This window comes from Lepidochelys kempii, chromosome 11, assembly GCF_965140265.1.
Source record: "Lepidochelys kempii isolate rLepKem1 chromosome 11, rLepKem1.hap2, whole genome shotgun sequence".
In the NCBI taxonomy this organism is placed as follows: Eukaryota; Metazoa; Chordata; order Testudines; family Cheloniidae; genus Lepidochelys; species Lepidochelys kempii.
Window position 1 is genome coordinate 48,662,373 of NC_133266.1, and position 27,750 is coordinate 48,690,122.

Genomic DNA, 27,750 nt, shown 5'->3' on the forward strand with positions numbered 1-27,750 from the left:
GTACCATATTCTACAAGAGCAAAGATTAAAAATCAGATATTCTTGGCTCCTGGTCATATGTTCAGACCACTAATCTAAATCATATCTGAACCCTTCTTTCCTCGCAAGATGGACTTTTGGTTTAGGCACTAGACAGACTCATGATTCATACCCAGATCAGCCACAGACTTCCTGAGCCTTGGGCAAAGCATGAGGTCAGATGTGCTATGGCTTGTATCACCAGATACCTTGGTGCAAAGGGGACTTACGGCAGGCAAAAATCCCTCCCAGGGAATATGTCTGATTGCTACCTCTCTGTCACTTCCACAACAACCCCAGGTACAGAGCCTATTCCAGGGTGGAAGCAGGTACAAGCTCCATGAAGAAAGCAGAGGTGAGAGGAGGCATAGGCAGGGCAGACCGGATCCTGGCAATTCTTGGGGCTGCTCTAGCTTGGGTGAGGGACTGCACAGACACCCTGCAGTCCAAGAACAGGGGAGGCAAAAGGTGTTCAAATGCTAAGGTGATGACAGCCATGTAATTTCCTAAATAGAATCTTTTGAATCTGAAATTTTGGGATGGAATTCTCATGAGTCTCCCAAAATTTCCAATACTTTATGCTTCCAGTTAGGACAGAATTAAAGAAAAGCTTAAATCATGTCATTCATAGCCTTTGTTTCTAGTTACTTTATCAACCTACAGTATAGATGAAATTGTATCTCATTGCTAATCCTCTAAACCATCCAACAAGTCCTCCACTCACTCAATGGACTTCCTACAAAAGTTCCCTAACATTCACTGACTTGGGCACCACTCCTCCTAGTAACATTGTTTTGCTAGAATATTCACACAGGGCAGAAATGAGACAAAGATCAAGTAAATGTGTCTAAATATTTGAACACAAAATCTATTTAACCAGATCTAGTGAAAATAATCTTGTTTTACTGTGAAATTACTGCAATACAAAAACCTGAAAGTTTAACCATTTTAACCAGAAATTTAAACCATTTTAAAATGTAGTTAAAAAGCCACTATTCTTAAATTGATTCTAGGTCAGATTAGTAAAATAAAATAAAGGACATAGAATAACAGTAGCCCATCACCCGGCTGTCTCATCTGACTGTCCGCCCAGTGCCGTCCCTCCCCATCAAATGCTATAAGTCACCAGGGACAACTCAGCATCTTGCAGTCCCTAACATCTTGCAGATTTTGCACTAAGCCCATTTGGCTTCCCCAGCTTCCACACTGCAGTTCACAGTCCCTCTCTCAGCTCTTCTGCATCCTTTCAACTATTGGCAATTTAGCAATTAAACTCCTCATTATTTAGTCAGTGGGTAGCTTAGTCCACATGGAGGAAACCTCTGTTTACAATTTCACAAATCTCTGCGCTGCTTAGACAGTGATTGTTTTTTTGTGCCTGTATGTAGGTGCAACCATGACAACATATTAGTTTAATTAATTTATCATAAAATAGCTAGGACTAAAAAAGTTATGAACTTCTCCCTTACCACTCACCTGCTTTCTCAATGGTTTACAACTAGCAGTTCAACATAGAGAAGGTTGGAAATAGTTCACTAAAACGCTTTTCCCATCTGAATGTGATGATTTGACAAAAACAATTTTTTTGTGGAAACGTATCCATTTCACCCATAGAATACAAAGTTGTTGAGTGGTTAGGTAACTCCTTGGGCTGCAGGAATCCCAGATTCAAGTCCTTGCTGCAATTCAGGCAGATCAGGGTCTCCTGTACCCCAATGGCTTATTGGCTGTTCTGGTACAGGTCTGTCTCAAATCTCTCCTGTTGGAGCTGTTCCATTTCATATAAAAAATTCAATATTCATTGGGGGTTGGTGCCTCTCTGTTTTTTTCACAAAAAAAAAAGTTTCAAAAGGTCTCAATTTTTGTCCCAAAGTGGAATGAATCCAAACACTTAAACCTCTAAATTTTTCATGAAATAGAATTCTTGGTTTCCAGCTAGCCCTAGTGCAAAGAGCATTATAAATATGCCACTACTATACTTGATCATTTAGAAACAAACAATTCTACAAACAGCTACAGTGGGAGTTTCAAGCAGTAATGGATATACCTTGTTCTTTATTACACAGTATATGAAGAATTTATGTAAAGTTGCTGGCAGAATGTGAGGGGAGTAGTAGAGCGCCCCAATACGGGCTCATCCCACATGGGGGACTGGAAATTCCCTACATCAAAATTCCCCTTAAAGGATTGCCCACAAGAGGTAAACCCAATGAATGTTCACCTCACTAGCTAGGGTGTGACTTTCACCTCACTAGCTAGGGTGTGATGATGTGGAGGCAATGGACACACCTCCATACTATGAATGGGGGAGGACAGGGGTAGACCCAAAGCAGAAGAGTCTGGGCCATGATCTTCCCCGCTCCCTCTCCTTCTCCCTGAAACATGTATATATGGGGGAAAGGGGAGGACACTCTCCTTTCTCGTTCCCTCCCTTCCCAGGTCAGTAGGTAGGTCAACTCACATGGCATGCAAATAAAGGACTCTTACCCTGACCAGAGAGGTCAGCTGATTGGGTCTTGTCTGACAGGGCAAGGGGAGAGGGGTGGCTTTTCCTTGCTCCTACTTGTGGGAATAGCCATTTTTGCCTCTGCTTGCTTGTTGCTAGCAAGTAGTTATTTTGGGCTCTGTTCCAGTCCACCTTTCCCCGTGCATGGCTAATTACTGGATCTCCTACAATGCTGGGGGCTAGGCTAATCACCAAATTTTGTTTGGGGTGTAGCATCTAGTGAAACTGACAAACTTCTTTGTGGGGTTTTCACATTCCATCTGGTATCTCAGAGATCCAGTTTTGGGGGGCTAAATGACATTGTCACATCTTTAGTGGGTTGCAGGATGGTTGGTGGGGAAAAGGGGTCCTATGTGAGGTCCCTGTAACTCAGTGGGCTGCTTGGGCATGGGCCAACATTCCACAGTAGGGAGAGATGTCTCATGCAGCGTGTGGCTCCCCCAGTATAATCTCTCCTATCTCGTCTGTGGAGGAGTGGAGTGGGACAGGTCTTTAGCTTCCAGCCAGGATCCTAGCAAGGGTGTATCACCCTCATCCCCATCATCAGGTTAGTAGAACCCAGGGCTATTGGTGACCAGTTCAAATCCGCATTGGAACATCCATGCCAGGTAGACGGGGGTGGGGAATGGGCCTATTGGTTTTAGGGATTTTAATAAAGTTGCAGCATCTACATTTAACCAGATTATGTTATTTCAAATATTTATAAAGTACCATAATATTACTCCTTCTCTTGGCTTCGTGGTACATCTTGTTTCCTATAACTGTAAGCTTCCTGTGGCAGGGATTGTCTTCTTTTAGCTTCTCACCCACGGCTGAGTGAGCACAAATAATGATGTGCTGAGTATAATTTAACAAATAACAATATGCTATATGAACGGTTTCAGAGGAACAGCCGTGTTAGTCTGTATTCGCAAAAAGAAAAGGAGTACTTGTGGCACCTTAGAGACTAACCAATTTATTTGAGCATGAGCTTTCGTGAGCTACAGCTCACTTCATCAGATGTTTACCGTGGAAACTGCAGCAGACTTTATATACACACAGAAATCATGAAACAATACCTCCTCCCACCCCACTGTCCTGCTGGTAATAGCTTATCTAAAGTGATCAACAGGTGGGCCATTTCCAGCACAAATCCAGGTTTTCTCACCCTCCACCCCCCCACACAAATTCACTCTCCTGCTGGTGCTAGCCCATCCAAAGTGACAACTCTTTACATAATCAAGTCGGGCTATTTCCTGCATAGATCAAGGTTTTCTCACATCCCCCCCACCCCCATACACACACAAACTCACTCTCCTGCTGGTAATAGCTCATCTAAACTGACCATTCTCCAGGTTTAAATCCAAGTTAAACCAGAACATCTGGGGGGGGGGGGTAGGAAAAAACAAGAGGAAACAGGCTACCTTGCATAATGACTTAGCCACTCCCAGTCTCTATTTAAGCCTAAATTAATAGTATCCAATTTGCAAATGAATTCCAATTCAGCAGTTTCTCGCTGGAGTCTGGATTTGAAGTTTTTTTGTTTTAAGATAGCGACCTTCATGTCTGTGATTGCGTGACCAGAGAGATTGAAGTGTTCTCCGACTGGTTTATGAATGTTATAATTCTTGACATCTGATTTGTGTCCATTTATTCTTTTACGTAGAGACTGTCCAGTTTGACCAATGTACATGGCAGAGGGGCATTGCTGGCACATGATGGCATAGATCACATTGGTGGATGTGCAGGTGAACGAGCCTCTGATAGTGTGGCTGATGTTATTAGGCCCTGTGATGGTGTCCCCTGAATAGATATGTGGGCACAATTGGCAACGGGCTTTGTTGCAAGGATAAGTTCCTGGGTTAGTGGTTCTGTTGTGAGACTCTCACAAGTCTTGGGAGACAGGCCAGTCCTTGCCTACAGACAGCCCCGCAACCTGAAGCAAATACTCACCAACAACCACATACCACACAACAGAACCACTAACCCAGGAACTTATCCTTGCAACAAAGCCCGTTGCCAATTGTGCCCACATATCTATTCAGGGGACACCATCACAGGGCCTAATAACATCAGCCACACTATCAGAGGCTCGTTCACCTGCACATCCACCAATGTGATCTATGCCATCATGTGCCAGCAATGCCCCTCTGCCATGTACATTGGTCAAACTGGACAGTCTCTACGTAAAAGAATAAATGGACACAAATCAGATGTCAAGAATTATAACATTCATAAACCAGTCGGAGAACACTTCAATCTCTCTGGTCACGCAATCACAGACATGAAGGTCGCTATCTTAAAACAAAAAAACTTCAAATCCAGACTCCAGCGAGAAACTGCTGAATTGGAATTCATTTGCAAATTGGATACTATTAATTTAGGCTTAAATAGAGACTGGGAGTGGCTAAGTCATTATGCAAGGTAGCCTGTTTCCTCTTGTTTTTTCCTACCCCCCCCCCCCCAGATGTTCTGGTTTAACTTGGATTTAAACCTGGAGAATGGTCAGTTTAGATGAGCTATTACCAGCAGGAGAGTGAGTTTGTGTGTGTATGGGGGTGGGGGGGATGTGAGAAAACCTTGATCTATGCAGGAAATAGCCCGACTTGATTATGTAAAGAGTTGTCACTTTGGATGGGCTAGCACCAGCAGGAGAGTGAATTTGTGTGGGGGGGTGGAGGGTGAGAAAACCTGGATTTGTGCTGGAAATGGCCCACCTGTTGATCACTTTAGATAAGCTATTACCAGCAGGACAGTGGGGTGGGAGGAGGTATTGTTTCATGATTTCTGTGTGTATATAAAGTCTGCTGCAGTTTCCACGGTAAACATCTGATGAAGTGAGCTGTAGCTCACGAAAGCTCATGCTCAAATAAATTGGTTAGTCTCTAAGGTGCCATAAGTACTCCTTTTCAATATGCTATATGAAGTGTCTTCTTTGTTCCACTATTGGGAGGAGAGTTTGATCCATCTGAGAGCGTCGAGGAGTTTGGGCCCCTAAACTAAAATGATGACAGATTTCAGAGTGGTAGCCGAGTTAGTCTGTATCAGCAGAAAGAATGAGGAGTACTTGTGGCACCTTAGAGACTAACAAATTTATTTGAGCATAAATTTTCATGAGCTAAAGCCCACTTCATGAGATGCATGCAGTGGAAAATACAGTAGGAAGATATATATATATATATATACACACAGAGAACATGAAAAAATGGGGGTTGCCATACCAACTCTAACAAGACTCATCAATTAAGGTGGGCTATTATCAGCAGGAAAAAAAAATTACCATTGCCAACTGTGTCCACAGATTTATTCAAGGGACACCCTCATAGGACCTAATCACATCAGCCACACTATCAGAGGCTCGTTCACCTGTACATCTACCAATGTGATATACGTCATCATGTGCCAGCAATCCCGTCTGCCATGTACATTGGCCAAACTGGACAGTCTCTATGCAAAAGAATAAATGGACACAAATCAGACATCAAGAATTATAACATTCAAAAACCAGTCGGAGAACAATTCAACCTCCCTGGACATTCAATTACAGACCTAAAAGTCGCAATTATTCACCCAAAAAACTTCAAAAACAGACTCCAAGAAGAAACTGCAGAACTGGAATTAATTTGCAAACTGGACACCATTAAATTAGGCTTGAATAAAGACTGGGAGTGGATGAGTCATTACATTAACTAAAAACTATTTCCCCATGCTAATATTCCTGTTACTCACGCCTTCTTGTCAACTGTTTGAAATGGGCCATCCTGATTATCACTACAAAAGTTTTTTTTTTTCTCCTGCTGATAATAGCCCACTTTAATTGATAAGTCTCATTAGAGTTGGTATGGCAACCCGCATTTTTTCATGTTCTCTGTATATATATAATCTTCCTACTGTATTTTCCACTGCATGCATCTGATGAAGTGGGCTTTAGCCCATGAAAGCTTATGCTCAAATAAATTTGTTAGTCTCTAAGGTGCCACAAGTACTCCTCATTCTTTAAACTAAAATGAGCATTCAAGTCATGAATGTGCTATAATAAATTGAGAAACTGGACTTCTCTTCCCCAAACCTTCACTAGTTCAAGATGAGATGAAGAATGATTTTGCAGAAAGGCACAGAATTGGGATTCTGGAGGTAAGAGTTCAATTCTTGGCTTTGCCAGACTTCCCAAGTGATCTTGGCCATGACGCAATCTCTCAATGTTTTTAATTCCCATCTGTACAATGGGGATAATTTTAACCCACATGGGTGTTAATAAAATGATCAATGGTGCTTAGATACTACAGAGATGGGAACCATTTAAGAACTAAACAGATGCAGAGAGAAGCATTGGTAAGCACACAAATAGGAATATACTGATAGACTTGAAGCACTGAACATTAAATTATTTTCGACTATTCTGGTCTTCCGTTTAACTAATGTTCATTCAGGAATGAACTGTTACAAGTTAATTCTTTCTAAAGGTCTAATGCTCACTTTGATCACCTCGGTTGTGTGACACCTGTTCTGTACCCCTTCTGTGACTGCTTCTCCTTTAATACTTTCCAGGGTTTTGCCAGTCTCTCCACTTGGTTGGCTGTCCTCTTTTCATCATTTTTATGCTGATTAATGTCCTCAATCCAACTTCCTTGGTTGCCAAGTTAGGGAACTAGGTCAGAAAATGTATCACGAGTTATAGAGGCCATCCCAAATAACTTGCTCCTAAAACCTTTATGATGCACCTTTTTTTTGGAAATGCTGTTTAACTGCTCTGAGCTTGAATCTAGTCTATGGAGGGCCTAAAGCAGGTGTAATCTAGAGTGGGTAAATTCCACATTTGGGGGAAGGAGGAGGAAATATTTCACTGATGGGCTGATTTTAAAATAAAATAACGACTGTCTGAAGCTACTTAGTAGTGTATTAACTGGGTGAAACCTAGCTGTGGGTTTTGTTCAAACCTCATTCAAACTTATGTTTGAAAGCACCCTTCACAGTAAGACATTTGGAAGAAACATTTATGTTACCACATCTAAAACAAGGCCTAATAGAATTTGCCCAGAAACTATCACTATGTGGGTGGTGAATTCCACTGGATATTGTGACCTGGTGTGTGAGGGAAGGAGGGAAAGCAAAACACAGAGAATGGCAGAGACAAAAAGCAAGAAAACCAAGTAGGAGCTAGTGATCTTCCTGATAACACCATCCTGGCTACTATGGATGTAGAAGCCCTCTACACCAACATTCCACACAAAGATGGACTACAAGCCGTCAAGAACACTATCCCCGATAATGTCACGGCTAACCTGGTGGCTGAACTTTGTGACTTTGTCCTTACCCATAACTATTTCACATTTGGGGACAATGTATACCTTCAGATCAGCGGCACTGCTATGGGTACCCGCATGGCCCCACAGTATGCCAACATTTTTATGGCTGATTTAGAACAACGCTTCCTCAGCTCTCGTCCCCTAAAGCCCCTACTCTACTTGCGCTATATTGATGACATCTTCATCATCTGGACCCATGGAAAAGAAGCCCTTGAGGAATTCCACCATGATTTCAACAATTTCCATCCCACCACCAACCTCAGCCTGGTCCAGTCCACACAAGAGATCCACTTCCTGGACACTACAGTGCTAATAAACAATGGCCACATAAACACCACCCTATACCGGAAACCTACTGACCGCTATTCCTACCTGCATGCCTCCAGCTTTCACCCTGACCACACCACACGATCCATCGTCTACAGCCAAGCTCTGCGATACAACCGCATTTGCTCCAACCCCTCAGACAGAGACAAACACCTACAAGATCTCTGTCAAGCTTTCTTACAACTACAATACCCACCTGCAGAAGTAAAGAAACAGATTGATAGAGCCAGAAGAGTTCCCAGAAGTTACCTACTACAGGACAGGCCTAACAAAGAAAATAACAGAACGCCACTAGCCGTCACCTTCAGCCCCCAACTAAAACCCCTCCAACGCATTATTAAGGATCTACAACCTATCCTAAAGGATGACCCAACACTCTCACAAGTCTTGGGAGACAGGCCAGTCCTTGCCTACAGACAGCCCCGCAACCTGAAGCAAATACTCACCAACAACCACATACCACACAACAGAACCACTAACCCAGGAACTTATCCTTGCAACAAAGCCCGTTGCCAATTGTGCCCACATATCTATTCAGGGGACACCATCACAGGGCCTAATAACATCAGCCACACTATCAGAGGCTCGTTCACCTGCACATCCACCAATGTGATCTATGCCATCATGTGCCAGCAATGCCCCTCTGCCATGTACATTGGTCAAACTGGACAGTCTCTACGTAAAAGAATAAATGGACACAAATCAGATGTCAAGAATTATAACATTCATAAACCAGTCGGAGAACACTTCAATCTCTCTGGTCACGCAATCACAGACATGAAGGTCGCTATCTTAAAACAAAAAAACTTCAAATCCAGACTCCAGCGAGAAACTGCTGAATTGGAATTCATTTGCAAATTGGATACTATTAATTTAGGCTTAAATAGAGACTGGGAGTGGCTAAGTCATTATGCAAGGTAGCCTGTTTCCTCTTGTTTTTTCCTACCCCCCCCCCCAGATGTTCTGGTTTAACTTGGATTTAAACCTGGAGAATGGTCAGTTTAGATGAGCTATTACCAGCAGGAGAGTGAGTTTGTGTGTGTATGGGGGTGGGGGGGATGTGAGAAAACCTTGATCTATGCAGGAAATAGCCCGACTTGATTATGTAAAGAGTTGTCACTTTGGATGGGCTAGCACCAGCAGGAGAGTGAATTTGTGTGGGGGGGTGGAGGGTGAGAAAACCTGGATTTGTGCTGGAAATGGCCCACCTGTTGATCACTTTAGATAAGCTATTACCAGCAGGACAGTGGGGTGGGAGGAGGTATTGTTTCATGATTTCTGTGTGTATATAAAGTCTGCTGCAGTTTCCACGGTAAACATCTGATGAAGTGAGCTGTAGCTCACGAAAGCTCATGCTCAAATAAATTGGTTAGTCTCTAAGGTGCCACAAGTACTCCTTTTCTTTTTGCGAATACAGACTAACACGGCTGTTCCTCTGAAACCAGTGATCACAGTGTGACCCTGGAAAAAGCTGGAGAGAGCACTTGTCCTGTAGATGCATTGGCTAGGGAGTTGGGGCTGTAAGCTAAGAAACTGCTCCTTTTGTTCTTGCTTGCTCCTGCATTGGGAGAAACAGGACTCTGTACATTCCTTGTAAATAAACAAGATTGCATCAATAAAAATACAAGACTCCATCAATTTCTACTTCCAACTGGAAAAATCCATCCCCAGGACTCTGAAATTTGACTAGCAGCTTGGGTTAAAAAGGGGCAACAATAGTATAAATCCCAGGGAGATGTATCATTGAGCAGAGGGTGGTATTGTCTCTACTCCTAATATTAACTCTAAAGGTCAAGCAAGAAGCAAATTTTGGTGTCACAGTAGTTTACTATGGTAGCTTTATGCCTCTATTGACCTGAAAATTAGTTCAGTGGCCTGGATATTTGTCAAAGTCAGAAAAAATCCACATAATTTGGTACAATTGTTAGTCTATGCTCAAGAGAAAAAAGGATTATAATAGCAGGGGTGTTATAAACCAGGAGAGCACGCTTAGTAGAGCAGAGAGCCCCCGCTATACCTGGCACGGCACCATAACAGTTTTCCCCCACGTTCATACACTTCATGTAAGTTTCACTATTTTCCAATGAACTTATCTAAATTTCCTTTTGTTAAACACGGTCAACTCTCTTAACATTGGATTTATTATAGTTTTTAAAGTATCAAACATTTTAAAGTTTTTGGGATACCAGCCACATAACTTTGTACCTTTGCTCATTTCTCCTTCTGTTACTACTGTTATCACAGTATTCAAATGCATTGTGTTCCACGTCTCAGTCTTTAAGTGTTGTTACTAGCTTGAGTGTGTTTATTAATTTATGGCTTCTCCATGTTTTTAAGCCTATTAGTCTGAAGTGCTATTGTTACAAGTGCTTATATCTTGAATTTTTTAAAAAAGTATCACTTTGCAAGTTAGTAGAAGGCTTGTAGAGGTGATGTAAGAAATGCTCTTAATGCAGTTATGTGCTTTTGTTTCAGTAGGAACCTACTGCTTGGATTAAATTAGACTTTCCAGCAGTAGAAAAGTAGTATGTCTACTAGAAAATCTACTAGAATTCTTTGAGGGGGTCAACAAGCATGTGGACAAGGGAGATCCAGTGTATACAGTATACTTAGATTTTCAGAAAGCCTTTGAGAAGGCCCCTCTTAAGCAAAGTAAGCTGTCATGGGATATGAGGGAAGGTCCTCTCATGGATTGGTAACCAGTTAAAAGATAGGAAACAAAGGGTAGGAATAAATGGTCAGTTTTCAGAATGGAGAGAGGTAAATAGTGGTGTCCCCCAGAGGTCTGTACTGGGCCCAGTCATATTCATAAATGAAATGGAAAAGAGGGTAAAAAGTGAGGTGGCAAATTTTGCAGATGATAAAAATTTGCTCAAGATAGTTAAGTCCCAGGCAGACTGCGAAGAGCTACAAAAGGATCTCTCAAAACTGGGTGACTGGGCAACAAAATGGCAGATGAAATTCAGCGTTGATAAATGCAAAAAAGTGCACATTGGAAAACATAATCCCAACTATACATATAAAATGATGGGATTAACTGTAAATTAACTGTTACCACTCAAGAAAGAGATCTTGGAGTCAATGTGGATAGTTCTCTGAAAACATCCACTCAATGTGCAGCGGCAGTCAAAAAAGCAAACAGAATGTTGGGAATCATTAAGAAAGGGATAGATAATAAGACAGAAAATATCATATTGCCTCTATATAAATCCATGGTATGCCCACACCTTGAATACTGCATGCAGATGTGGTCACCCCATCTCAGAAAGATATATTGGAATTGGAAAAGGTTCAAAAAAGGGCAACAAAAATTATTAGGGATATGGAATGGGTGCCATATGAGGAGAGATTAATAAGACTGGGACTTTTCAGCTTGGAAAAGAGATGACTAAGGGAGGATATAATAGAGGTCTATAAAATCATGATTGGAGTGGAGAAAGTAAACAAGGAAGCGTTATTTACTCCTTCTCATAACATAGCAACTAGGGGTCACCAAATGAAATTAATAAACAGCAGGTTTAAAACAAACAAAAGGAAGTATTTTTTCACACAACACATGGTCAACCTGTAGAACTCCTTGCCAGAGGATGTTGTGAAGGCTAAGACCATAACTGGGTTAAAAAAAGAACTAGACAAGTTAAGGAAGGATAGGTCCAACAATGGCTATTAGCCAGGATGGACAGGGATGGTGTTCCTAGCCTATATTGCCAGAAGCTGGGAATGGGCGACAGGGGATGGATCATTTGGTGATTACCTGTTCTGTTCATTCCCTCTGGGGCACCAGGCATTGGCCACTGTCGAAAGACAGGATACCGGGCTAGATGGAGCTTTGGTCTGACCCAGTATGGCTGTTCTTAAGTTCTTTCATGTGTATGCAAATATTTGCTATGCACTACAAGTCCCAGCTTTTAAACTGCTAGTTATGACTGTATTGGGAAATACACAGTAAATACTAAGAGCTGGATTGTAACTCTACAGCTCCAGTGAGTTCCCCAGGAACAGGGCAGGAACCAGATTGGGATGCTGATATTCCCAATGGTGTTGCAGCTTTCCTTTTGCTTCAGAGGAAAGCAGTCCATACTAACCCTTCTGATGGTCCAGGTTACTTTCCTCCCCTGCGGAAGCTGAGGTGTATGTACATGGCCAGGGCTCTACCACCTTCCCAACCTCCTGAGCCAAAGAAGGAATAGAATTCTGGGGCCAGATGTTCTCCCCCAGTGCACAGGCTCTGGTGATGTAAGTAATCCGGGCATGGGCATAAAGGGCTCCTTATGCCTCCTTTCTACACTGTGTGGGTGTACAGAAGGACAATCAATTGCGGTCTATATAAGTAGTAAAACATTGCTATGTTATGTCTTGATCTTTTAGCTGGATTCACGTGGTTGGAGTCTCAGTAAAATTAACGGGGTTCAACATGAATATAAGAGTCTTTTCATGGATCCAATGGCAGTACTGGAGTCTCAGGGTCAGCCTTCCCATTGCTCTGCACCATGTGATGTCATTCACCAAGTGAATTCAAAATGGATGTAGAAGAACACCTAGTCATAATGGTAGTATTTTACCCTCACTTTTCATCATTGTAAATGACTACACAAGGCACAGAGCAATGGAGAAACAGTCCGTTAGTTCTCTCAGTGAAATTTCTTACTTAAATTGTCACTATTTGCTGAGCTCTCTACTTGCTAGGATGCCACATCCTTTGCTCTGACTTTCAAAAAGAGAGGGAAAATATACATTTGGAGACTACATAAAGGTAACTCAGGACTTAGACCAGCTAACACCTACTGCAAAGTATATTTATTATGACCATAGTTCCATTGACTATGCATACTAGTATGTATTTGCTGAATTAAGCCTTGCAACATCATGTAGAAAATGTATCAAATACACAGTGAAGATTAGATAGTAAGGGACCCTTTTTTAACCACTTACACTTCCTGTACAGGGAGTTGGCATGTCAGTTATAAAATACAAATCACACAGTGTAAGTTGTTAATATAACACTTATAATGATTATATCCATCACCATTGCTTATCATACGAAGGACCATCCAGGACTAGATGAGAGGAGAGCAAGTCTGAAACAAAAAGTTTGATGGAGGAAAAACAAACATTCCCTGAAAAGTTAGCTATTAAAAGTTAGCTATGAAAATTACAGCTGCCTCCAGGCACCTGACACAACTGGCACCTACTTACATGCAACAATCAAACAGAATAATTTGATTACTTACCAACATTTAATGTTTCATCTCTGCCTAAACTTACATGTACTGAACAAATAGTACCTGATTAAGCTGATAAGAGGCTCAGATGGGCATCATGATATTTGCTTTGCAATTCTGTGCTGCCTGAAAGAAATACTGAGTAGTAGGGACTCATTTGCATACAAGAGCCAGATATGCAGCTCTGTGCATCTGCCCTTTATCCAGCTCTGAATACAGCTGTCCAAGGAAACGTTTAACATCCTTTTTTGTGCTCATTATGTGCCTGATCCTGCACCATGCAAGGATCAAGATATCACATTGTGCAGTACATACAAACATACAACATTGACAATTTAGGGCAGATTTTGAACCCTCTACTCACATTGGCGAGCAGTCTCTCAAAGAAGTAGCCCCATTAATTTCAATGGAAACCAAATCACAATATTTTAGTCATTACAATAATTGAAATGAAGTGCTATTAAAGGATGTTTTCTAATTTCTGTATAGCTTTGGCTCAGCTTCCTTGTGAAAGTTAATAAACAAACAAACCTTTTATCTTCAACAATACTGTATCTTCTCTTGTCCTATTGCATGTGTCTTTTCTTATTCACTGCATAAATTTCTCACTGGAGGAAAAACAAACATTTACAGTCAAAAATTACTGAGCTCCACAATATGCAGTGAAGTCCCCACGTTTGTAATGTCAATGTGTTTTTTCTCCCTTTTATACATTTTTAATATCCATCACCATGCTAAGTGCTAAGAATGCTAAGAATGAATCTATGAAATGAACTACTATACGTTTGAAAAGAGAGACATGAGTGCAAAGTGGGCACCAGGGTCAGCATCATATTATCTATTGGAAGACAAGAATACACAGAGTTAAGAAATCTTATGAAAAGAGGCCTCAAACGTTTGGTCTTTTGCTTTGGAGTACAGCTATCATACACCCAAAAGTCTTGCTTGAATTGTTTAACCTTGCACTTTTTTAGCAGAGTAACAGACACTCACTTTTTTGTTGACTATCTAGGGGAGCACACAATGGAGTAATATATGATTATTTACCTTTCAAATAACTTCATTGGACTCACCATGGTTTCTCTCAAAGGCATACACAGCTACCAGAAATATAATGTGGAACTTGTAGAAAAAAAGTAGGACCCATCCATCTGTGAGCATATTTCACTTATCTGTTTCTCAACATGTTTTTTGGTATCTGAAAACATCTGAATAGACAGATGGAATAGCAGCAGCATCACCTGCTATGGCAAAGACAGGCACGGAGCATAGCTAAATAAGTTGCATTTTTTTACAACTCAGTGAAAAAGAGCAAAATATTAGAGAGAGGAAATAGCAAAAGAAATATAACACACATTTTATTGGGCACTTCTGCAAACTTCATTAAATGCACTTCTGGTATGGGCCAGTCATGTAAGGAAAGACCTGAATGCACCTTGAATGACATGAAGTCAGAAAACCTGGCACTGTCACTTCTCTATGTCCAAATGGCTAGTGATCTTTGGCAGTGCCCTCATGTGCCAAGATCCACAAAAACGATGGCATAACAACTGGCTCAAAACTGGCCTGAGGCATTGCTTCATAGTCTATTTACCTTGAAACAAGAGAAAATATTGACAGTGTTGTTATTGATTCCAAAGGTGACCAAGCAGTAGCATAAACATGGATATAAGCTGCTTGATTTAAAGCAACCTGCCCAACACCTGTTGATAATATGGACTGCAGTTAGGTTATCTGACCAAGAAAGAACCCATTTATTCCCGAATCTTTCGACACATAATTACCACCAAAATTAGCAGAAATTCTAAGAAAATAATACCCCTTTATTGACCAACAGAACTCGCAATGAAAATCCCCCACTGAAATACACATCAATCCCCCACTGAAAACACTGAACTGAGCCAGCAGAGATATCTGAGCGAACCTTAATATCTGCCTTCAAAATCTATTCTGTCTGCCAGAATGAAATGCCACTGAAAGCAGGAGGCAAGAATTGCTACTTCCCCAGTAGATAATCCTGCAGCCTCCTTGTCAATCAAATAGTATAGTTCGGCCATCTGGTACCAGGTGTGGCTGCTGCCAAGCGAGAACAGAAGATACATCCTGGGTCAATGACACAACACATAACATTCAAACATCCATTTAAAAACTAGCTGTTTCAGGAGCCCAAGACACTCATCATTAAGCACCAAAGGTTTTTGTTTTAAGGGCTGTTCTTCACTGCAACAGGTAGCTGAAGTTAGTACACTTGAGTTACTCCACTTGAGCTAGCCTAGTTTAAGTGAGAACAGAGTGAGAGTGACCACATTGTGAAACAACATTCTTGCTACACAAAGTGGTAGGATTGAAGCTGAAAAATTGTAACTCCAGCTGCTGCATGCCCATTGCATTTCTAGGGTGCATCAGCCCTAGCACAGACAGGCTAGCTGGCCCAAGCTTAAAGCACCACTTAATTCAAGCTAGAGATTTTTGTGAGTGGATGGGAGTTGGACTATGGGGCAAACCTTGAGTTATAGCTCAAGCAGCAATGTAGTGAAGACAAGACCTTAAAGTAATACATTGTCTGCCATACCCAATTAATTCTCAAGGTAAGCAAGACAGTCTTCTTTTCACTCAGTGGCTTCCAAAGTCTAGTGCAAGCCAGGGGGTCAAAGCCCAAGTTGCCAGCTGGCCATCCCAACCAGGCCCTGCAGAAGGATGAAGAAAGCAGGGAAGAGGAAAAGTGGCTTCCTATATCAGAAATAGTTGTTATCCAGAAGTAGAGAAGGGAGACACTAAGTCCAGAGGAAATAACAGCTCTCCAGGTGATCACAACAGCAACACACACTTATGGGGCTCACTTATGAGGCTAGAGCTGACTCACTCTAGACTCAGTCTCATCCCCACATGTGAGGAACAAGGGTTGCTTTCCCATTTTACACTCCCCCATCCAGCAGATACCCACCAGGCAGTGAAATAGGGCCAGAGACAGATTCCACTCATCCTGCTGGATTCAGAACTATTGCAGCTGCCTCTATTTCATTCCCTACAAGAGGGTCATGGCTGCAGGATCTGGAGCACAAAGTACTTGAGACTGGTGGATACCTCCAGGACTGTGCTAGGGTGGCTGCAACCTGTCCCATTGGGAAGCTCCTAGAATTACTGTGGCTTCTACTTCTGCTGCCACCTTCCTCAGGGCCTCCATTAGGGAAGCACTGACAGACCTAGGGCCTGAACTGGCTGGCTGGCTGAGGAGATCCAAGGGAATTCCTTGGGATTTGGTCCAAGTCAGCACCACCATGTCTACCCACTGAAGCATAGCAAGGCATCCTGCACCGGAGGACAGGACCAGAATGACTTCTTCCCTCCAGCCAGGATATGATGACCCTCACCCACTATGTGGCAAAGGGAGAGGGAGATTCAGAAGGCAAGGAGGAGCTGGCCTACTGGAAGAGGGTGATGGGACACTGACTGAAAACCTCCCCTTTCAGGCTAGTTGAAGCCCCAATGAGGCAGGATAGGCTTTCTGAGGAGACAGGAGGGAAATCTGGTTACTGTTGTGAGCCACACTGTAAATGTTTGTTTTAATGTTTAATTTTAATAAGGTAGCATTGTGTTTGGTTAGCTCATGTATTTGTTTTAGTTGCGGTGGCAGCATGTGTTTGTCTTTCGGGATTAAAAGTGTAATTGGTTTGACTGTTTGCAGTTTGCTTAAAGTACAGTTAGATTTGAAAGTTAGTTCCATTTACATTTCAAGTGCTGTGTGTGGGTGCATGAGGGTGTGTGGGTATGTCTGTGAATGTACGTTTTCATTGGGCCTATAGTGCAACTTTTCTCCTCCCATTCTTGCTGCAGTTGCAGTTGTGTGTGTGTTGTTGGGTTTTTTGCCCTTGTCTATTCATTTATCCACCTGGTACTTTTATTCCATATCTGAGGGAAATTGCTGATTTTGTTTGGCCTCCGGCATTGTCAAGGTTCCTCCCCCACTCTGAACTCTAGGGTACAGATGTGGGGACCTGCATGAAAAACCTCCTAAGCTTATCTTTACCAGCTTAGGTCAAAACTTCCCCAAGGTACAAAATATTACACCCGTTATCCTTGGACTGGCCGCTACCACCACCAAACTAATACTGGTTACTGGGGAAGAGCTGTTTGGATGCGTCCTTCCCCCCAAAATACTTCCCAAAACCTTGCACCCCACTTCCTGGACAAGGTTTGGTAAAAAGCCTCACCAATTTGCTTAGGTGACTACAGACCCAGACCCTTGGATCTTAAGAACAATGAACAATCCTCCCAACACTTGCACCCCCCCTTTCCTGGGAAATGTTGGATAAAAAGCCTCACCAATTTGCATAGGTGACCACAGACCCAAACCCTTGGATCTGAGAACAATGAAAAAGCATTCAGTGTTTTACAAGAAGACTTTTAATAAAAAATAGAAGTAAATAGAAATAAAGAAATCCCCCCTGTAAAATCAGGATGGTAGATATCTTACAGGGTAATTAGATTCAAAAACATAGAGAACCCCTCTAGGCAAAACCTTAAGTTACAAAAAAGATACACAGACAGAAATAGTTATTCTATTCAGCACAATTCTTTTCTCAGCCATTTAAAGAAATCATTATCTAACACATACCTAGCTAGATTACTTACTAAAAGTTCTAAGGCTCCATTCCTGGTCTATCCCTGGCAGAAACCAGCATACAGACAGACACGCAGACCCTTTGTTTCTCTCCCTCCTCCCAGCTTTTGAAAGTATCTTGTCTCCTCATTGGTCATTTTGGTCAGGTGCCAGCGAGGTTACCTTTAGCTTCTTAACCCTTTACAGGTGAGAGGAGCTTTCCCCTGGCCAGGAGGGATTTCAAAGGGGTTTACCCTTCCCTTTATATTTATGACAGGCATATACTCTGTACAATATCTTTATTTCTTTCAATATCTAGTACAGTTTAGAACACTGTGGCAGTTGTAACTGAAGATTCAAGGCAAAAAGACAGCTGGAGATGTGTGGGCAATACGATGGGCTACATTTTCAAGTGTTATATGGGATTTTTAGTTGCAGGATTCCCATTGATTTTAATGGGAGTGCACAGCTAAAATACTATTAAATATTTTGAAATTTTTTGGTGTTGCATATCCTTGAACTTCTATTTTTCATGACGAACACATTGAAAAGCAGGACCTTGGATGTGGAGTTCATGCTAGAACAAAATTTGTATCATTGAAAGAATAAGAGTGCATTAAGGCAAATAGCTGAAATGAGATAGTGTGTGGTGTATGAGCTGGAAGAAAGGAGAACAATTTAATGAGGAAGAAGCCTCTCATGAACTATAAAAAGTATTAAACTGGCTATGTACAGAGCCAAATTTAGCAGGTATGGTTTTGGCTCACATTATGTGCAGCTGCAAGGTACATTATAGTACAAAAGGTCAGTGTGTGACTGTGGATCTTTGTGCAATTTTATAATACAGAAAAAACAATGAAAAAGGGGGAAAAACAATGATCAGAAAGTGGAGTATAGCAGATTTATCAGACCTGCACAAATGTTTTTGGGTTAAAGGTTTCCTACAACTTACACCTCACTTATAAACAAACTCATGGCTCTTGATTGTTATATGCATATGTGAAACTCATTTGCATTAACGGCTAGGCTCATTATTTATTACTACAGCAAAAGGAAAGTGGGTTGTGTGGAGAATTTAAAATGTTATGGGAAGGAAGGAATGGATACTAGCAGTCATGATGGAAGATATTTTTTATAACAGACTCCTGGATGGGTAGGGTATAAGATGTAGTGAGGCTGGTTTATATTAATATTGAAAATTTAAAGGGATTATAGAGACAGTCATCTAGGTCAGATACTGGGAAATTTGCTAAAAGCAAAGAACATAAGAATGGCCATACTAGATCAGACCAATGGTTCATCTAGCCCACTATCCTATCTTTTGACAATGACCAATATGAGATGCTTCAAATAGAAGGAAAAGTACAAGGCAATTATCAAGTAATCCATCCCCTGTCATCCAGTCCCAGCATCTGGCTGTCAGAGGCTTAGGGACACGTAGAGTATGGGGTTGTGTCCTTGATGATCTTGGCTAATAGCCATTGATGGACTTATCCTCCATGAACTTATTTAATTATTTTTAAACCCAGTTATATTTTTGGCCTTCATAACATCCCCTGGCAACAAGTTCCACAGGTGGACTGTGCATTGTGTGAAGAAATACTTCCTTTAGTTTGATTTAAACCCACTGCCTATTAATTTCATTGGGTGACCCCTGGAAGAAGATCTGAAAGATCCTCTGAAATCGAAATCTCTGGTTGCTCAGAGTCCTTTACTGCAGCCATGTTCTTCAAATTAAAAAAAACTGGTAGATCTGAGACAAAAATGGTTTCACTGGAAGACCTGATTAAACTTTAATCTGAAACAAATTGCTTGTTTGCATGATTCATCTGGAGCAACGTTTGTGTAGGGTGAAGAGAGGCACACCCAAACAAATAGATTTACTTGATGAATGGCAGTGAGACAAAGCTGTGTTAATTACAAGGCAATCTCAGATGGATGAATTGAGCTGGTGTTGGAGAATCAGGTCAGAAACAAAAATAGCTGGTGAGTTGGCATCCACTTCCAACTGGAGAGGAAAGCTCCTGATCCCATTGCATACATGGAATAAGTGATTACCTCATTGTTGGGAACAGAAGTGTAAGATGACCACATCAATGACCTGTAGTAGAAATCAGCAAAGTTTCTGTGAGAGGTATGGTTTTGAACTCAACAGGAGCACAAATTTTGCCATGATCTGGAAGCTGAGAGTAACCACGAAAAAGAGACTTATCATTTGAAGGAAACAACATTCTAAACTTTCCTTTTCTCAGGCTAACAACACAGAAGATAACGGGTGTGGGTGAAACCTGCTTTCACAAAGAAAATGTGGAGGCAGCCGTTATGATTCTGAGCGGAGGCAAATTAAGGGATAGGTGCTCTAAGTCATAGAATCATAGAATCATAGAATATCAGGGTTGGAAGGGACCCCAGAAGGTCATCTAGTCCAACCCCCTGCTCAAAGCAGGACCAATTCCCAGTTAAATCATCCCAGCCAGGGCTTTGTCAAGCCTGACCTTAAAAACCTCTAAGGAAGGAGATTCTACCACCTCCCTAGGTAACGCATTCCAGTGTTTCACCACCCTCTTAGTGAAAAAGTTTTTCCTAATATCCAATCTAAACCTCCCCCACTGCAACTTGAGACCATTACTCCTCGTTCTGTCATCTGCTACCATTGAGAACAGTCTAGAGCCATCCTCTTTGGAACCCCCTTTCAGGTAGTTGAAAGCAGCTATCAAATCCCCCCTCATTCTTCTCTTCTGCAGGCTAAACAATCCCAGCTCCCTCAGCCTCTCCTCATAACTCATGTGTTCCAGTCCCCTAATCATTTTTGTTGCCCTTCGCTGGACTCTCTCCAATTTATCCACATCCTTCTTGAAGTGTGGGGCCCAAAACTGGACACAGTACTCCAGATGAGGCCTCACCAATGTCGAATAGAGGGGAACGATCACGTCCCTCGATCTGCTCGCTATGCCCCTACTTATACATCCCAAAATGCCATTGGCCTTCTTGGCAACAAGGGCACACTGCTGACTCATATCCAGCTTCTCGTCCACTGTCACCCCTAGGTCCTTTTCCGCAGAACTGCTGCCTAGCCATTCGGTCCCTAGTCTGTAGCTGTGCATTGGGTTCTTCCATCCTAAGTGCAGGACCCTGCACTTATCCTTATTGAACCTCATCAGATTCCTTTTGGCCCAATCTTCCAATTGGTCTAGGTCCTTCTGTATCCTATCCCTCCCCTCCAGCGTATCTACCACTCCTCCCAGTTTAGTATCATCCGCAAATTTGCTGAGAGTGCAATCCACACCATCCTCCAGATCATTTATGAAGATATTGAATAAAACCGGCCCCAGGACCGACCCTGTACGTAAGTCTGTAAGTCTGTAAGTCTGTACGTAAGAGACAGTTTAGCTATCCACCAAGTCAGATACAATACATTTCTGGATTGTTTTGGCCAGTGCATCAAAAATGTTATTCACACATAGCTGTTGTTTTTCCTTTCAACATAGCAGACAAAATTAATACCTGATGTAACTCCATTGTACTCCATGGAATTACACCAGGGATGAACTTGGTCTAAATTGTTTAAGTAAAAAGATAGAGCAACATACCATTACTCAGTAAATATATTTCAGGAAAGGTCCATGCAGTAATCTGATGTAATATTTTGAATATTGCTGAACTACCTAAATGTGTGATTTCTAACACGAAACCAACAAAAGTGCATCTGAACTTTTTTAGTTGTTTACCAGGGCTGTCAGGGATTCTCTTTATATTAAATATTTTTATTATTATTTTTAACAGAGACTCAAGGAACTGAAACAGAGGGAGTTTGCTCGAAATGTAGCTTCCAAGTCAAGAAAAGATGAAAGGAAACAGGAAAAGGCCCTCCAACGTTTGCACAAGTTAGCTGAACTGAGGAAAGAGGCAGCATGGTGAGAGAATAACTACTGAAATGGAAAAAGCACTGGAAAAATAATCCCCAAACTATTAATTGGGGTTGTGGGACACATGACTGTTAAGATCCTGAGCCCAGAACAGGGTGCACATATTTTTATGGCAAGCTCTAAGCTGTATGTATGCAGTAATTTGATCTGGCGCTATGTGAAGAAATAAATGTTTAACGTTATTTTTTTAGTGGAGCTAAAATGACATGTATTTTTAGTTAAAAATATGTTCCATATATATTTCATAAAGCCAGGCACAGTGTTGAAAGCATTAGTGAACTAGGTCAAGCATTTGAAGCTTGGCATTATTTTATTGATGAGGAAAGGATACACTCTATCTTTCCGGGATGTAACAAATCTGTGTGACTTAGAGTTTGAACTGCTCACCTGGGAATGCATCAGGAAATCTAGTTTTAAATTTAAATAGCTAGAGAAACTATATATGGGAATACCTTAAAAGAAAATGTTCCTTTTCCTGAACCCATCAGGGTATATAGTCGAACCATAACAATCACGTCTCACGAGATGTATATTCTCTATTGAATCTGGAAATATATTCCTAGTTGATATTGATATTTCTTAGTTTGAAGTGATGGCCTTTTTACCAAAAAAGTACATACTTAACGAAACAGACAACTCAGTGTAAAAGAATTTGAACCACTTTCAGTTTGCTCCAACATAGATCTAACAATCACAGGAAAAAATTGGCAGTGATTACTGTGTAAACGGAATGCTTATTCAGATGTTGTCTATGATGGGACCTGCATCTCACGCGGTGAACTGCCACATTGTTCAGTTGAACGTGAGGTCTATAGTTTTCTGCTGAAAATTGGTAACATCTGTGTGTAGTATGACATATTGAAACAAAGTCCATCTAAACAAGTGGGCATGTCCTGGATGCAGGTAGGTGTGTATGGAATGAACAGTACAGTCACACACTTTGTAATTTCTTTGGGGCAACATATATATATTAACAAGAAGTGGCAGGTTTTTCACTACTGTACTGTATCAAGGCTTTGCAACCGTCAAACAACACACAGCTAAATCCTTCTCTCTAACTCCCCATGCTGTGTTAGTGATAATACAGAATGACATAGCTGTTAATGGTATGCAGCAGATAGGATGAAAGACAATGGAACATCTAGTGATTTATATACTGAGTTGAAATTGCTAGCTGGACTCCTGGGATAGTGCATGCATCTAGATATGGCTATAAGTGCTTAAGAAGCACAAGTCAGGAGCGTTACTTGCTACTTCAGAAAAAAAGGCAAACGTATCTGTTAAAGTCTAACTATACTGTGAAAAGTGACTGTTTAAAATGACACTGAGATTCCATATTTATTCTATCTCAATTACTTGCATATTGAACTTGATTTGTTTACAAGCAAAAAATCTAACTAGTAGCTTTATAAACTTGTGTGATCTGAAAATCCTCTACAATTCATGTCCAGTAATATGAATATGAATCAGAAATTAGCTTTTTATGTTTCTATTTATGGTACATAAGTCCAGTTTGCACTCCCATACTGTATTGACTCTTCAATGCTAACATAGTAAGTACCTCATTTTGTCAGTAAGCTAATATACGTGTGTTGGAATAAAGATATGTAGGTCCAAACTCCTTAATTGTGCCTAAAATATTTGGAAGTGTATACATGTTGTGAGCACAAAAAACATGTTTGCTAGGAAAACTGGCACGTGTGTAAAGTGTATGTAAGTACAAACTTTACTGACAGAATTAAAGAAGCTCATTGAAAATGTAGATGAAAAGAAAAAGATACAGTGAAGAGGTTGATGTCATTTTTGCAGTTACTTTTCTGATAGATAGATAGATAGATCTGTTGATTCCCATATATTGTTCTAAATAACTGAGAGTAGGTTCAAAAGCAGCATTAACATTAGTATAATTTCAACTAAATAAAAACCTTATTAAAATATTTAATTGACAAAATAGAATGCAGTGTACATTTTAGGACTAGGAGAGTCAAGAATCTGATCTAGCCTTATGGACTAATACAACTGGATCATGATGGGGGTGATCCTGTGTGTCAGGAATAGAGCAGTGAGCTGCCAATTAGCGTGTTTTTAAATTGGTATCCAAAACTATAGCAAACACATTTCATTTAAAAAAAAATGTGGAAAACCCAATTTTCTGTCTAAAACAGAACACTTTCAAACAGCCCTAACTGCTCTAATGTGTTCTACTTCAGGTGGGCTTTGAGGAATTTTCAAAATATTCAGCTAGTGCAGAAGCCAGGTCAATCCTTCCCAGGAGGGTAGATTGACATGAACATGTAATCCCTGTGTTCCGTGTTCTGCAATGGCACACCCTATTGATTTCTGCTTGTAGTTCAGATATTAGTGACAATCTGTAAAGCCATATATGGTTTGGGATACAGTTAGTCTGCTGTGATGTCTTAGTTGTTAGTCTTAATTTGGCAGCTAGCCAGCCATTCTCAGATGAATGCTCCCATTCATCTGAGAAGAAGGAAGAAGGAAGATCCTGAGAACTACAGGCCAGTCAGCTAGGCAGCTAGCCAGCCATTCTCAGATGAATGCTCCCATTCATCTGAGAAGAAGGAAGAAGGAAGATCCTGGGAACTACAGGCCAGTCAGCCTCACCTCAGTTCCTGGAAAAATCATGGAGCAGGTCCTCAAAGAATCAATCCTGAAGCACTTGCATGAGAGGAAAGTGATCAGGAACAGCCAGCATGGATTCACCAAGGGAAGGTCATGCCTGACTAATCTAATCACCTTTTATGATGAGATTACTGGTTCTGTGGATGAAGGGAAAGCAGTGGATGTATTGTTTCTTGACTTTAGCAAAGCTTTTGACACGGTCTCCCATAGTATTCTTGTCACCAAGTTAAGGAAGTATGGGCTGGATGAATGCACTATAAGGTGGGTAGAAAGCTGGCTAGATTGTCGGGCTCAACGGGTAGTGATCAATGGCTCCATGTCTAGTTGGCAGCCGGTATCAAGTGGAGTGCCCCAAGGGTCGGTCCTGGGGCCGGTTTTATTCAATATCTTCATAAATGATCTGGAGGATGGTGTGGATTGCACTCTCAGCAAATTTGCGGATGATACTAAACTGGGAGGAGTGGTAGATACGCTGGAGGGGAGGGATAGGATACAGAAGGACCTAGACCAATTGGAAGATTGGGCCAAAAGGAATCTGATGAGGTTCAATAAGGATAAGTGCAGGGTCCTGCACTTAGGACGGAAGAACCCAATGCACAGCTACAGACTAGGGACCGAATGGCTAGGCAGCAGTTCTGCGGAAAAGGACCTAGGGGTGACAGTGGACGAGAAGCTGGATATGAGTCAGCAGTGTGCCCTTGTTGCCAAGAAGGCCAATGGCATTTTGGGATGTATAAGTAGGGGCATAGCGAGCAGATCGAGGGACGTGATCGTTCCCCTCTATTCGACATTGGTGAGGCCTCATCTGGAGTACTGTGTCCAGTTTTGGGCCCCACACTTCAAGAAGGATGTGGATAAATTGGAGAGAGTCCAGCGAAGGGCAACAAAAATGATTAGGGGACTGGAACACATGAGTTATGAGGAGAGGCTGAGGGAGCTGGGATTGTTTAGCCTGCAGAAGAGAAGAATGAGGGGGGATTTGATAGCTGCTTTCAACTACCTGAAAGGGGGTTCCAAAGAGGATGGCTCTAGACTGTTCTCAATGGTAGCAGATGACAGAACGAGGAGTAATGGTCTCAAGTTGCAGTGGGGGAGGTTTAGATTGGATATTAGGAAAAACTTTTTCACTAAGAGGGTGGTGAAACACTGGAATGCGTTACCTAGGGAGGTGGTAGAATCTCCTTCCTTAGAGGTTTTTAAGGTCAGGCTTGACAAAGCCCTGGCTGGGATGATTTAACTGGGAATTGGTCCTGCTTTGAGCAGGGGGTTGGACTAGATGACCTTCTGGGGTCCCTTCCAACCCTGATATTCTATGATTCTATGATTCTATCTCTTGAAACTGTTCCCCTGAAATGTCCATCAAATGCTGAATTTGGCAAACTTCAGGCAGTGGCACCAATTCAGATTTTTTTGGAGGGAGGAGAAATTCTGGTCCCTGCCATCCCTCCCCCCTGCAAGGCCCCTGCTTATTGCCGGCTCTCCCACAGGGACCCAGGCCTCCCTCAGCCAGTTGCCGCCAGGAGTCAAGTTCTTGGCTGACTCCCGTGTGCTCCACTGTAGAAGAACAGACTCTCCATGCTCCACATCACAACATAATTTGGCCTGCTTGCCCCTCCATCTAGGCAGAGGAGTGGCCAGGCCAAATTTGAGTTGTCCAATCCCATGCACCAGGTTGCAAACACCACTCACTGAAAGGTGGTCAAGTTGCTTTTCTGTCTGATTTAGCGCAGAACCGCAGCTTAAAAGTGGTTGACTCATGGCCGCTCTACCCCTGGGCTTTGCAGCCTATGGACCTTTGAGCAAGTGTGTTTGCCTCTTTCCCTTACCTCCCTAACTGTTGCCACTGAAGTTAGATCATATTGTAAAGCCACTTTTTTCAGTTAGGTTGGTAACGAACGTATTTTTGGCTTTCTTTCCATTCTGTTTTTTGTCAAATGCTTTTTTGGTTTTGAGGGGATGATGTTTATATGAAGGGTAAGACTGCATCTGAATGTTGTGTTCTGGCTGTATGTAACCCTTCTGCCCGTCAGAGTTGGCAGCAACAAGGGCCGGGTTCAATATCTAGGGGTTCCATTCCAATAACACAATGCAAACCGGCTCGAGCCCCCACCCAGTGACCTGGGACCAATATATACCACCCCCGCTGGGCGCCTCCAAGAGGCAATACTTCCCCTCTTGCGAGCACATAGTCTGAGTGTAGCAAAAGTCTTTTAATAACAGAGAGAAACAATGTGGCATTATGTTGGGGAAACACCACCAACAGGATTCATAACACAACCCATGAGCAAAAAACCCACCCCAGGCAAATTGGGGGCATGCCCTTTTCCCTTTGGTTCTTGAGTCCAGCAACCCCAAATCACCCAAAGTCCCAAAAGTCCAATGCCCCAAAAGTCTCTGTCCCTGGTCAGGGCAGCCCCAGAGTTCGAAAGTTTATCTGCGGAGCTTTACCTCCCAACCTGGGTGGAAATGGGACAGGGGTAAGAGGCACCTTACGTGATCTGAAGCTGACCGCCCCATAGCTCCATAGCGGCGCTCCACTCCGCCAGCCGCCCCACAAACTCCTTCGCTCAGCTGCGCTCCGCTCCGCCAGCCGCCCCACGAACTCCCTTCGCTTAGCTGCGCTCCGCTCTGCCAGCCGCCCCACAAACTCCTTCGCTCAGCTGCGCCCCGCTCCGCTCCGCCAGCCGCCCCACGAACTCCTTCGCTCAGCTCCACGGCCCACAAGCAGCTCCTGCCATCCACACACTGCGCCGCATCGAACTGCTTCACCAGCCGTCCTGCAAACTGCTCCACAATATATCTTCAGGCTCCCCCACTACTTAACACAACACTCAGTGATTTCAGCTCTTAGGTGAATTCAGCTTATAATAGGGGAGCCCCAGTGCTGGTGCACTGTCAGCCCAAAGTGAGCTCAGCAGCCTATAACTAGACTTCTAATGAAATCAAAATTAGCTCTGATATTCCACAGTGGAGAGAGGAGGAAGTGCAATTAGCATGTAAGGCCCTCACCAGGGGGCCCATGCCACCAAGTATTAATACTTGTCCCCAGCCTCTCTCCATTCACACAGTTTTGGAACCCATGACCCTTGCCTAGCGAGTGCTACTTAGTTGATGGTGAATCCCTCCATCATAACAAAAGGCCACGTACAGTTCCAAGCACAGTTCCTATAATCAGGGTAATAACAATTTATTCTTCCTGCCCCAATAACAGAGACACTGGGGATCC

The 27,750-nt window shown here is 42.2% G+C and overlaps 1 protein-coding gene across 6 annotated transcripts in view; it reads left to right on the plus strand.

Moving 5' to 3' along the window:
- The window catches only part of ZNF804A (zinc finger protein 804A), a 234,693-nt gene that overhangs the window by 200,705 nt on the left and 6,238 nt on the right, over positions 1–27,750 (plus strand). For 5 of the 6 annotated variants that reach the window (XM_073306099.1, XM_073306100.1, XM_073306104.1 and 2 more), the window contains one exon: positions 21,742–21,872. The exons of the other annotated variant lie outside the window; for it this stretch is intronic. In XM_073306099.1, the coding sequence (XP_073162200.1) occupies positions 21,742–21,872 (131 nt within the window). The remainder of the gene's footprint in view (positions 1–21,741; positions 21,873–27,750) is intronic. 6 annotated transcript variants of the gene reach the window in all.